At 52.3% G+C, this 12,414-nt stretch overlaps 1 protein-coding gene across 1 annotated transcript in view; it reads left to right on the top strand.

The window, feature by feature from the left end:
• Positions 1 to 11,932, top strand: part of MTMR4 (myotubularin related protein 4) — a 31,032-nt gene extending 19,100 nt beyond the window's left edge. The window contains exons 8-18 of the mRNA XM_074160534.1: positions 3,370 to 3,566; positions 3,805 to 3,933; positions 4,227 to 4,338; positions 4,796 to 4,991; positions 5,469 to 5,654; positions 6,396 to 6,566; positions 6,689 to 6,843; positions 7,173 to 8,418; positions 8,784 to 8,894; positions 9,191 to 9,279; positions 9,688 to 11,932. Of these exons, the coding sequence (XP_074016635.1) occupies positions 3,370 to 3,566; positions 3,805 to 3,933; positions 4,227 to 4,338; positions 4,796 to 4,991; positions 5,469 to 5,654; positions 6,396 to 6,566; positions 6,689 to 6,843; positions 7,173 to 8,418; positions 8,784 to 8,894; positions 9,191 to 9,279; positions 9,688 to 9,865 (2,770 nt within the window). The 3' untranslated portion in view covers positions 9,866 to 11,932. The remainder of the gene's footprint in view (positions 1 to 3,369; positions 3,567 to 3,804; positions 3,934 to 4,226; positions 4,339 to 4,795; positions 4,992 to 5,468; positions 5,655 to 6,395; positions 6,567 to 6,688; positions 6,844 to 7,172; positions 8,419 to 8,783; positions 8,895 to 9,190; positions 9,280 to 9,687) is intronic.
• The last annotated feature ends 482 nt before the right edge of the window (positions 11,933 to 12,414 follow it).

The following is a 12,414-nucleotide window of genomic DNA, read 5'->3' as shown; positions in this document are numbered from 1 at the left end:
CTCACAGCAAATAATGTGAACAGGCACCATCGGCCTCTGAGCCCCTCTGGGGTGGCAGCAGGTGGAAGAGATACCTTCAAGAGCACTTCTAATAGCCCTTGCTGGCAGCCAAACAGCCCCCGAGTAGTGGGCTGAGGCTTGTGCCAGTGTGCTCCGGGATCTACAGCGTATGTCCCCTGCCTCGCCACCAGTGCAGCCTTTTCAGAGGTGCTGACCTACAAATAGAAAGAAAGTACTTTCATGTGGTTTGTCAGGAGCTTTAGCTACATCTTTCTCCTTACCCCAGTTCATCTTCAGGGAGGTGTTGCGTGAGGGGGGGGGTGGGGAGGGGCAGGCACTGGTGGTGTGAAGAAGCGAGGTCCGGTTTATCATCTCAGCTCCGAGAAGGGCCAGGCACCGGTAGCAGCGTCTCGGGGACGTGTAAGAAATGGGACAGGTCTGCAGGAGTTCTGCCCTGGTGCGTCTTTGGAGCAGCTGGTATCTTAGATTTTCTGCAACAGAGCTGCAGGAGAATATGTGGTTTTGCTTCCCGGTCACTTGCTAGGCTTCTCTTCCGTGAATTTCATGTGTTTCGGAACCAATTTATACCTCCCCATTGCCCTGTGGCAGCGAGTCCGCCGTCTGTTACGTTTGCTGTCCAGAAAATACTTCTTGTCTTAAACTTGTGGCAGGACCATTCCGATGCTCATTTGGCTTTGTCTTGGGGAAAAATAAGACTAATCTTGCAAACTTGCTTTTTTATGTCATTCATGACCTTTATGTCTCTCATCCATTCTGCTGTGGTGGGAAGTTGTTTCCTATTGAAGCTGTCCCTATAGCAAAGCTCTTCTGTACCTCTGGTTGTCCTTGTCACCCTTCTCTGGAGGTCCGAGTACCGCGTTGTCCTTTTTGAGATGGATTGGTGAGAAATTTGTGTTATTTCAACAATACGTAAGATGTGATACCATAATATTTCCTGTCATCTTTTCTGAATAACTGCTGGCACATTCTTAACCTTTTTGCTTCTCTTGACCATGGAGCTGAGGCTTTTTGAGAGCTCCACAGCGACTTCAAAGTCTTTGAAATTTGGCAACCGATTTCACGGAATCACAGAATTGTCAGAGTTGGAAGGGACCTCTAGAGATCATCTAGTCCAACTCCCCTGCTAAAGCAGGGTTGCCCAGAGCACATCACTCAGGACTGCATCCAGGCGGGGCTTGAAGATCTCCAGAGAAGGGGACTCCACACCCTCCCTGGGCAGCCTGTTCCAGGGCTCTGGCACGCTCACTGGAAAGAAGTTTTTCCTCGTATTTGAATGGAACTTCCCATGTTCCAGCTTGTGCCCGTTGCCCCTCGTCCTGTCACTGGGAACCACTGAAAAGAGCCCGGCTCCATCCTCCTTCAACCCACCCTTTAGATATTTGGAAGCATTAATAAGGTATCCCCTCAGCCTTCTCTTCTCCAGGCTAAAGAGTCCCAGCTCTCTCAGCCTTTCCTCAGCAGGGAGATGCTCCAATCCCTCCATCATCTTTGTTGCCCTACACTGGACTCTCTCCAGTAGTTCCCTATCTCTCTTGAACTGGGGAGCCCAGAACTGGATGCGGCATTCCAGTTGTGGCCTCACCAGTGCAGAGCAGATGGGGAGAATGACTTTCCTTGACCTGCTGGCCACACTCTTCCCTACGCAGTCCAGGATTCCATTGGCCCTCTTGGCCACAAGGGCACATTGCTGGCTCAAAATTGCCGATTTGTACTGAACTGCTCTGTGTCAATAGCTGGAGTTATGTTTTCATCATCTGTAAATACTTTTCATTTACTAATACTAAATTTCATACTCTATCACCCAGTATCACGAGATGCTTTGCAGTTTTTTCCAGAGAGCTGTAGACTCTCCCGGATGATTCTGTATCACCAGCAGCTTTGTCACCCGATGGCCCATTCCCTTTCCAGACTGTTTGTGAATGACCTGAGGCCCGCGTTGATGTGAAAAATGAACACTTCGTCCTGCTGTGGGCCTTCTGCCAGGCCTTAGTGAGCAACAGCTGGGGGAGGGTTCACATTTTAGGGGTTGTTAATAAACACCAGCTCAGGTCTCCACCCAGAAACCAACCAGTCTGATGCTGAGTGAGCTCATCTTTCTAACTGACAAGTGATAAATGAAATGGTTTAACAACTGGTACGTATTTTAAGGGAGGAAAAAAAAGAGAAAGAGAATCAAAGAACAGAACAGTATTAAAATAAATAGCTAGTACTTTCCCAAAGTACAACCATAATTATTTGAAGTTCTCCTCTCTGTCTTAATCTATAAATATTTACATATCTATATGCACATAGTATTTTATGTTTATAGATAATATATCTTTATATTTTTGTAAATAAACATATAAAAATAGTTTAGTAGAGCAATGGCTGGAACAACTGGCAGCTTCCCCCTTGCTGCAGAAACTCCCCCTTTGTTTTGGTGGTGGTCATGGCCCAGGGCACAGCCCTCCATCCTGGAGGTGATCATAGAATGGTTTGGGTTGGAAGGGACCTTAAAGACCATCCAGTGCCACCCCCTGCCCTGGGCAGGGACACCTCCCACCAGACCAGGTTGCTCAAAGCCCCATCCAGCCTGGCCTTGAACCCCTCCAGGGATGGGGCAGCCACAGCTTCTCTGGGCAACCTGGGCCACGGTCTCACCACCCTCACAGCAAAGACCTTCTTCCCCAGATCTCATCTCAATCTCCACTCTTTCAGTCTGAAGCCATTAGCCTTCATCCTATCACTACATGCCCTTGTAAAATGTCCCTCTCCAAGTCTTTCTTGTAGCCCCCCTTCAGGTACTGGAAAGAGGCTCTCCCCAGAACTGGAAAGAGTTCTCCCCAAAGCCTTCTCTTCTCCAGGCTGAACCCCCCCAACTCTCTCAGCCTGTCCTCGCAGCAGAGGAGCTCCAGCTCTTGCAGCATCTCCATGGCCTCCTCTGGCCCCGCTCCAGCAGGTCCGTGTCCTTACTAATGGGCTCCAGAGCTGGAGGCAGTGATGCCCTGGGAGCTGCAGCTGACCCCAGAGCTGCCACCATCCGTGGTGCTGGTGGTTCCCGACAGCCACTCCTGCAACCTGTTCCTCTGCAATCTTGTGCCAGATGCCCAGCCCCATTAGCCACTCCTGGGCTACTCACAGGCATCTTCTATTCCTCACTGCTGCGATGCGAGTGACAGCCATGGCACTGCTGTTGTTATGAGTAATGGTTATTTGAAATGCCCTGCCCTGTTTCACCACTTGGATGCCAGAGTAAATGGCGCAGATGGAGCAGTGAGGAGGTTGCACGGGTGCTAGATGGAGGTGGACCTTGCTGGGGTTGTTCCTCACCCCTCCAGGGGCTTCACGAGGCTCTCGCTTCCTTTGCAGACACGTGCGCAATGGGGCAGTGATTGCCCGCTGCAGCCAGCCCGAGATCAGCTGGTGGGGCTGGCGAAACGCTGACGACGAGTATCTCGTGACATCGATTGCCAAAGCCTGTGCCTTGAACCCTGGAGTAAAGGTACCCGGTGGCATCCCACACAACGGGAACAGTGACGGCAGCGAGGCCTGCGACACTGACTTCGGTGAGATCACTTGCTCCCCTCCACTTGCTCCTAAACGTGGGAATTATTCAGCGCTTTACACCTAAATGTTGCTGTTACAATGCTAGGTTTAAACCTGGTCTCCAGGTGGATCATCTGGGCCCTGTCACACCTTGACCGCGGTGGTCGGGACGGGTATCTGGCCTTGTTTGGTGGCACTGGAGGCCACTTGTAGGATGGAGGGAGGTGCCGGGAGCTCAATCTGTGTCTGTCTCTGCAGACTCGTCCCTGACGGCATGTTCAGGTGTGGAGAACGCAGGGACTCCTCAGAAGCTGCTGATCCTTGATGCTAGGTCCTACACTGCGGCCGTGGCCAACAGAGCGAAGGGCGGTGGCTGCGAATGTGAAGGTACAGAGGGCTGAGCGCATCCCAGAACATCTTCCTCTTGGACCTGCTCTGTTGAGTGGGTCCAGGAGCGCAGCTCGGGGGGGTCAGCATTTTGGTCTCTGGGAGCATGTTCCCCTTCCCACTTGTGCAAAGTCCATTATTCCGATGTATTGCTGTTGCCTGCAAGGCTTTTGTACAAAACCTGCCTTCCTGGAGACCAGAAACGGTGGGGTGAGGGGACAGCTCAAGCGTAGGAGGCAGTTGCTGCAGTGGTGGCAGCTCTCTCTGAGCGTTTCCGTCTCTGTTGTGTTCAGAGTATTACCCGAACTGCGAAGTCGTGTTCATGGGCATGGCCAACATCCACTCCATCCGCAACAGCTTCCAGTACCTGCGCGCTGTCTGCAGCCAGGTGCCAGACCCCAGCAAGTGAGTGACCGTTCTCTGCCTGAGTTTGATGCTGTACCTGTTAATGTCCTGGGTTTTTTTCCTCCCTCTTCCTTTTTCCTATCCCAGAAAATTTTTATCCCTTCCTTTTTCCTCAGAAAACGTAGGGATAGGGAAGCACTCACAGTGCCTGAATGCTGCTTATTGCGCTCACTGGTAATGCAGAAGGGATTGCAGTGCTACCTGTGTCACTTGGTTCTGTGTGTCCTCTGAGGGTGTCTAAAATGTGGAAAAAATTGAAATTAGGGGTTGGATTCTTTGCACTTACTCCCTTGCTGGCTCCTCTTGAGCACGTTTTAGAAAAGACTGATTTCCATTGAGGACTCCAAGAAGACTTAGGTTAAAATATATCTTTTTTTCCTTTGTTTGTTGGTTTGTTGGGTTTTTTTTCCACTGGAGAGCTAAGTAACCATTTTCTTGCTTTTTGCACACCTTCTAGCTGGCTTTCTGCCCTGGAGAGCACCAAGTGGCTGCAGCACCTCTCTGTCATGCTGAAGGCAGCGGTGCTGGTCTCCAGCGCGGTTGACAGAGAAGGGCGCCCGGTGCTGGTGCATTGCTCAGACGGCTGGGACAGGACTCCGCAGATTGTAGCGCTGGCAAAGATCCTTCTGGACCCCTACTACCGGACGATGGAGGTATGAGCTCTGCTGTGCTGCTAGGTCATGTCTGCTAAAAGGCAGCTTTTGGCTCAGAATCCGGAGAAAGGAGCAGGATTGCATTTGGTCATGACTTTGTGGTGTTTCGGAGCTTTTGTTGTGGGTGTTGGGTTTTTCCATGTTCTCTTCCTGCCTGGTTTTGGTGATCTCCTCTGCCCAGCTTGGTGAAGTGCTGCGGTAAATAACCTTCTGTGTTCAAGGTTCAGCCGCTTCCCTGCTCTTAATTGTACGTATTTTCCAAGCTGTTTATTGTCTACAAATAGCAGCTGTTTGTGTTTGGAAATCTCCAAGCTCAGGTAGGTTCGCTGCCAAACCAGGCACCGCTGCACCCTCCTTTCTGGCCCTTGAGGAGTCCTGCGTCTGCCCGGCGCTGCTGGCACCAGGCTCGCCTTGTCCTGCCACGCGCCCACAGCCGAGTATCTGCAAATAGGGTTTTTTTTTTTCTTTTATTCACAGGGATTCCAGGTGCTTGTTGAATCAGATTGGCTGGATTTTGGTCACAAGTTTGGTGATCGCTGTGGTCACCAGGAGAAGGTGGAAGATCAGAATGAGCAGTGCCCAGTTTTTCTCCAGTGGCTGGATGCTGTTCATCAGCTTCTGAAGCAATTTCCTTGCCTCTTTGAATTTAACGAAGCTTTTTTGGTAAGAAATACACATGCAAACATCTCTCTATCCCTTGCCAGATGTGAGCAGAGGCAGAAGGAAGGCCATGATATTTTACAGTGGTGTGGTTGAAAGAAAACAAAAATCGAATTCTTTAAAAATGTCTGGGTAGTGCCTGGGCTCTCTGCTGGCATTCCTGACATTCCTTCTCGGTGTGGGTCCAGCCCTGCCCTTCGGCTGTGGTATTTTGACCTGTTTCTGTGTGTGCGATGCTTTTGCTGCCTGCGATTCCCTCCTCCTCCCAGCGGGTCCCGCAGCCCCAGGTACCGAGCAGGTTGCTCAGTGATGAGGGGTTTATGTTTTCTGGCTTCTTTGAATCGCTCCTTCTCCGGGTCCCTTTCCAGCCCAGTGAATTCAGATACCAACAGCAGCGCTGTTTTGATTAAAAGCCTGATTTCCGTATCTGAGCAACATGAGCCTGAAACATTTTTGAAAAATAAATTAAGGAAACGATAGCTATTAATTTCTGTCTTACCAAATAATGCAGGCTGGGATTACAGAGGATGGATATGGCCTTGGTTGACTGTTGCTTTCGCTTTAAGTGATTCCTGTGGCTGTCCCCTCACTGTCCTGCCCCGTGTGGCAGACAGGACAGCAGTTGGGTCACCGGCTGGGTAGGAAGCACGAGAACCATCCCAGAGGAGCAGAAGACGTTCCCCTGTAGACAGGAGATGCCATTTCCCAGTGGCCCTGACGGTTGTTCCCCCTCCGATGATGCAGGTGAAGCTGGTGCAGCACACGTATTCCTGCCTCTACGGGACCTTCCTTGGGAACAGCCCCTGCGAGCGGGAGATGCACAACATCTACAAGCGTACCTGCTCTGTGTGGTCCCTCCTGCGGGCTGGCAATAAGAACTTCCACAACCTTCTCTATATGCCGGGCTCTGAGCAGGTCAGTTGAGCTCTTGGCCCAGCTTTCCAGGCTCTCCATGTGCCAGGCACCAGGGACTGTCTGGGGAGAGATTCGAGGGGTTTCCTTTTGCTTTCATCTCTGATGGTCAGTGGTTGTTGCAGGTGCTGCACCCGGTGTGCCACGTGCGAGCGCTGCACGTCTGGACAGCAGTGTATCTCCCAGCGTCCTCGCCACATCCCCTGGGACAGGACGATATGGACATGTACCTGCCCCCCGGGTCTCAGAGCCAGGAGTTCAGCGGCAGATGTTTGGACAGGTAAGAGCCTCGGTCCCCAGTCCTGGGTTGCCTCCTCCCCGCGTTGTGGTTCCTCTGTTTTACCTGCTGTTCTCATCTTTCCTGTGGAGAGCAAGAGCTCTGTAGCATTGTCCCAGCTATATTTGGAGAACGTGTCCAGCTCCCTGCTGCACCTAGAAAGGCCGACTGCAGAGGCCACGCTATAGTGTTGTGCATTTCAGCTCATTCCCCTCTCCACCCATCCCATCATCTGTTATTAAGAGTATTTCCCTTCCCTCATCTCAGTTTCAGTTGAATTGAGGAAAGTTTTGGGAGTTTTGTTTTGTGAGTTGTTTGCTTTTGGGATCTAGATTACCAAAGACACGATCTATGGATGATCTGCTCTCAGCCTGCGACTCCAGCAGTCCCCTGACCCGCACCTCCAGTGATCCCAACCTGAACAACCACTGCCAGGATGTCCGGGTGGGGCTGGAAGCCCGGCACAGCGCCGCTGAGGGGACCGAGCTGCTCCTGGGCGACGGCAGCACCGCGGCTGTGGGAGAGATGGTGCAGGCAGAGGAGCAAGAGGAAAACACTCCCGTGCAAGCCAGCAGCTCTTATGGCTGCCGTGCTGAGCATGAAGGGCATCGCGGGCAACTGAGCAGCTGGACTTCCGTGCCAGCGGGCAGCGTCTCTCTGGAGGCAGAAAAAGGAAATGGAGCATACACGGAGGAACTAGAAGGCACGTGTCCAGCTCCAAATCCTTCCAGACAGAAAAATGTAGATAGGGTTTCCAGTAGTTCCGGAAAGCAGTTAGAAACTGCTCCCCAGGAACCTCTGAAGGCTACTGGTGTGGTGTCCAATGGAGAAGGCTGCCCCAAAAGAAACGCCACCTGCCAAGACATTCCCAGCCAGGAGGCCCTGGCACTAAGCGCCCCTTGCCAGGACATCCCAGGCCCTGCCCCAGGCACGGCCTGCCTGGATGAAGGGAAAGGCAAAGGCGATGGTGGAAGGAGCGTGCCCTGCGAGGAGCCTGGCCGGCTGGAGAGAGTCCCGCTAGAGCAATGGCGCAAGCCCATTTCCCAGAGCCAAAGCAGCGAGTTCTCCTTCCTGGGGTCCAACTGGGACAGTTTTCAAGGGATGGTGACATCGTTCCCCAATGGGGACCCTGCGCCCAGACACCTCCTCTCCTACGGCTGCTGCAGCAAGAGGCTGAGTAGCAAAGCGCTGCGGGCGCCGGGTCTTTGCCTCAGTGGCCAGTGGGCTGCCAGAGAGGGCGCAAAACCCTCAGGCTGCTCTGGCCACCTCAGCGCCCATTTTGCAGGCCCTGCGGGGAAGCCCAGCCGCTCGTGGCTCCCCTGCCACCTGAAACAAGCGTCTGGTCCCAAGCACGTGCCACCAAAATGCCCTTCTCCTGTGCCTCCTCTCTACCTGGACGATGACGGGCTGCCCTTCCCCACGGACGTGATCCAGCACCGGCTGCGGCAGATCGAGGCCAGCTACAAGCAGGAGGTGGAGCAGCTCCGCAGGCAGGTGCGGGAGCTGCAGCTGCGCCTGGACATCCGCCACTTCTGCGCCCCGCCGGCTGAGCCGCCCATGGACTACGAGGATGACTTTGTGAGTAACTGCCGCTCACGCCCCAACACCGGCAGTGCCACGGTCCCCACGCCCCCCACACTGCCCTCCCCGACCCACAGCTCTCGCTCTTACTTTCGGAGTGGGGGGGGTTAAGGTCGTTCCTGTGTTTCCTCAGCCCTGTTCCCCTCCTGTCCACCTGCTGTGTCCTCCTGCTGCCCAGAGGTATCTCTGCTTCTTGAGGGCCAAGCAGTGGCTCCTGTGCAGTCATGATTGCTTTACCCCCTTGTGTTGGGGAGCTGTGGAGCCACCAGGTGTCCCCCCCCAAGCACCAAGTGCAGCGGAAGCAGGGAATGGCCTTGAATCCACGATTGAGGCAGATCTGTTGACTTTGTCTCTCTTTGCAGACGTGTCTGAAGGAATCGGATGGCAGCGACACTGAGGATTTCTGCTCCGATCACAGCGAGGACTGTTTGTCAGAAGCGAGCTGGGAGCCTGTTGATAAGAAGGAGACTGAGGTACGTGTCCCGTTACAGCAGCTGTAACGCAGCAGGAGAGGATGGTTCTTTGCAGCCAGTGTTGGTAGTAACGGCAGCAGAGAGTGGGATGGAAGCAAGGCAGAGAGCGGCCACCCCTGTCCTTTAACACGTCCCCTGCTGCTGCTGTGCCCGATAGAAGGCGACCTGTGGGGTGGGCTCGCTCTGAGCGGGCCTCTCGTGGTCCAAAGCCATGTCTCCATCTGCGCTGGGGTCCTGAGACCTGGTCGTTGTGGTGGTACAAACGTAAAGTTGATGAGGACTGGTGTCTGCCCTAGGTCACGCGGTGGGTTCCGGACCACATGGCCTCGCACTGTTTTAACTGCGATTGTGAATTCTGGCTGGCCAAACGGAGGCACCACTGCAGGTAAACAATGTTGTTGCTGTAGTTCCATTCTTCTTCTCAGCCTGTTTCTCACAAACCTCACAAAATGCCTGTCTGTGATGTTTGTTCCCTGCAGCTCCCAGGAGAAAGTTTTATGTCTTTCCTTTATTTATCAGGCCTCACAAATTCCCTGCGGATTCCTGTTCTACATTGGTTTTATTTCTATTTTTCCAAGGCCTTTGGTCCTTCTCCTGGGTAGTAATGCCCATTAGTCCCTTTTTAGTGCCAGGCAGTTGCTTGCACTGGGGACCACAGCACGTACTTTAGGAAACATATTGATAAGCTGTGAGTGAGGCTGGTGCTTTGCCCCTGAACTGGATCCTTTGCACTGGCTGAAGTTTTTTGGGTGTTCCCAGCTCTCTCTTCACTGCTTTTCTTGCTCCTTGACAGGAACTGTGGGAATGTGTTTTGTGCCGGTTGCTGCCACCTGAAGTTGCCCATCCCTGACCAGCAGTTGTACGACCCTGTCCTCGTTTGTAACTCCTGTTATGACCACATCCAAGTGTCTCGTGCCAGGGAGCTCATGAGCCAACACCTGAAGAAACCCATCGCCACAGCTTCCAGCTGAACGCCAGACAAGGGACCTGTCTAAGCCCAGCCTTTTCTCTCGTGGGTTTGAAGGGTGACTCTGCCTCCACTGTAGCTGTGAAGGCTGTTGGTGCAACACTTGAACACCGAGCTTGAATGCGCTGTCTTCAGCCGTCGTACTGTCAGTGCGGAGCAGAGGAGCTCAGATTAGAGAGCGGTGTGTCCCCACTCTGGTACCGGTGGGCCCGTACATTGTTGTCTGACGACCTAGGGCTGAAGAGGGGATTGCACCCTCTTTCTTTTGTGGGCTGGAAAGCGATGTTTTCACAGCTATTGCCTGTGCAAAGTACCCCCAAAGCAATAGAAAGGCATGTTTAGAACCAACTCCCCCCACCAAGGCAAGCTGCTGTGCGGGACGGGGAGGGCAGGCTCCGGGTGGTACCATGTGCTTTGGAAGGGCCTCAGCCTGGAGCAGTTCTGTAGATTCTCTTTCCATGAGTGTGATTTGCGATCAGCTTGGTGAACAAGACTCATTAGCCATCACTAATTGATTTTTCTCTTGAGTGTTGAAGAGAAATTCATTCTGGCTGAAAACAGGGCGAGCAGATTTTGCCCGTTTTCATGCTCCGCTGGGACTGGTGAACGTGCTTGACTTTCCCCCGTCCCTCCCGCTGCGGGAGAGGGGAGATTGGCTTTTTCACTTCTGCTCTGCCCCTCTGCTTTGTCTGCAGTCGTGTCACAGCCTGGTGCAGGCACAGGAGTGGCACCTGATCCTCTCCTGGCATGGAAACAGAACTCGTGTTCCTGTGTTGCTCCTCCTCCCCTTTTCTGCTCTCCACTTCCTACTGCTCTTTATCCTGAAAACTTGATACCTTGAGGGTATAGGCCATAACGTGTTGTTTTACCTCCTGGAATGTGCTGTCTGGTGTATGTGAGGGTTTCAGTCCAAATGCTGCTATATATTTCTGTGCACTTAATGTAACCCGAAGAAGGGAGAATGAAGCATCAATACCAAAACGGGGGTGGGAAGGACCCTGGCTGACAGAGACACTATGGTCTGTGCTTTTCACTTTAGGATGTATAACCAAGCTACAGCGATAAACACGACACATTCAGTGGTGGAAACAATCTGTCTGACTTGCCCCAGCGCTACCTAAAATGCCTCTCGAATTTGACTTCTCTTTTGTCTCCTGTACAGTGGTCAAAGTTCAGAGTTGCCAACTTGTAATTGTCTCTCTACTACTTTAAACTAGAGAGCAGGGATCCCAACTCATTCTAAGGAAAAGGAACTGGGTTTAGAAAGAAAGAAAGGTTAGGAAGGAAGCAGGCTTCAGGTGGGCTTTTAATCCCTCGATCCCTCGGGGAGTATCCATCCTGCCTCCTTTCTGAGAAATCTGCAGATATTAATGAGGAAGAAGGGTTTGAAAGTGGGGCATTTCTTTGCAGAAGTGCAGGTTTTCTTTCCAGCCAAATGCAAATGGCTGATACATTCTGCACCTCATGAGCCGAGACTTTGTATTGGGGGGGTGGAACCTGTGAGGACTTGGTCTGCTACTGAGGCAAAGTACCTGATGCTGTTGTGATCTCCCAAATTTTTTGCTAATGGTTTGTCATCTCTGTCGGAGGGAATGGAACAACGACCCTTTCCTGCACTTTGCTGTGTCAGCCTCTGGTTTTGTGAATCCCAGTAGTGCAAGCAAAGCTGGCGTCATCGGAAGACCCTGTACTTACTTGGACTCTGCTTCTTTTCCATACTGGGAACAACCAATATGGCTTCGGGAAGAGAAGGCACCTTGCTTCAGATTCTCCCCTGCCTTGTACCTTGCAGTCATTGCCTGACGTGGACGAGCGACCCTTGGGCTGGCAGAAGAAAGTGGATCCGCTCCTGTTGTGTGGGTGTTGGAGTGACTGCAAGCAATAAGGAAGCCAGAAACTAGGTACTCCTGGCCCTTCCGTTCAGGCCACTAGTCCAAACTGCTTTTAGCTCTTGTGAGTTTCAGCGTCACAATGTGCTGGCCAAAAAAACTCTAAAATCAGTTCGATAGCATTGTGACAAACAAAATGTGCTGTACAGCTCAATACAGTCGAAATAAAATCTCTATATTAGTGCTGCTGTGTTTGGACCCGTTCTTCCCTTTGTGGTGAATTCTTGCTCAGTGTTTCCCAGGCTGCTGTCAGTTGCTGCCTTTTCCCTTGATTAAGGAATGTTAGGAATTTAATTTCCCTCCTCACAAATAAGAATCAAGGGTAGGACACAACTCTGAGGCCCTCTGCTCTCTTCTGAACAAACCTGCAGCTGCCTGGTATTCCAGCCCCTTCCAGCCTCTCCCGCAATGACTCGGTGAGGAATTTTCCTTTTCCAAGGAAGTTTTGGCAGGATTCACTGGCTTTTCACCAACAGGTTTCTACCGCTTTTCCCTGGCAGGTTGTGTGGGGGTGTTCCCCCGTGCAGGACGGCGGATGGGGACTGCTGTGCCCAGCCAGCTCCAAGTGCCAGGGGCGATGCAGATCAGCTACAGTTTGTGGTGGAGCTGGAGAGAACCTTCTGGAAAGCCTGTCCACAATTTAAAGCATCCAGGGATCTTAAAA

This window comes from Numenius arquata, chromosome 18 (genome assembly GCF_964106895.1).
Source record: "Numenius arquata chromosome 18, bNumArq3.hap1.1, whole genome shotgun sequence".
Lineage (NCBI taxonomy): Eukaryota > Metazoa > Chordata > Aves > Charadriiformes > Scolopacidae > Numenius > Numenius arquata.
Note: the sequence above shows the minus strand (reverse complement) of the source record. Positions and strands in the feature narration are given on the sequence as shown.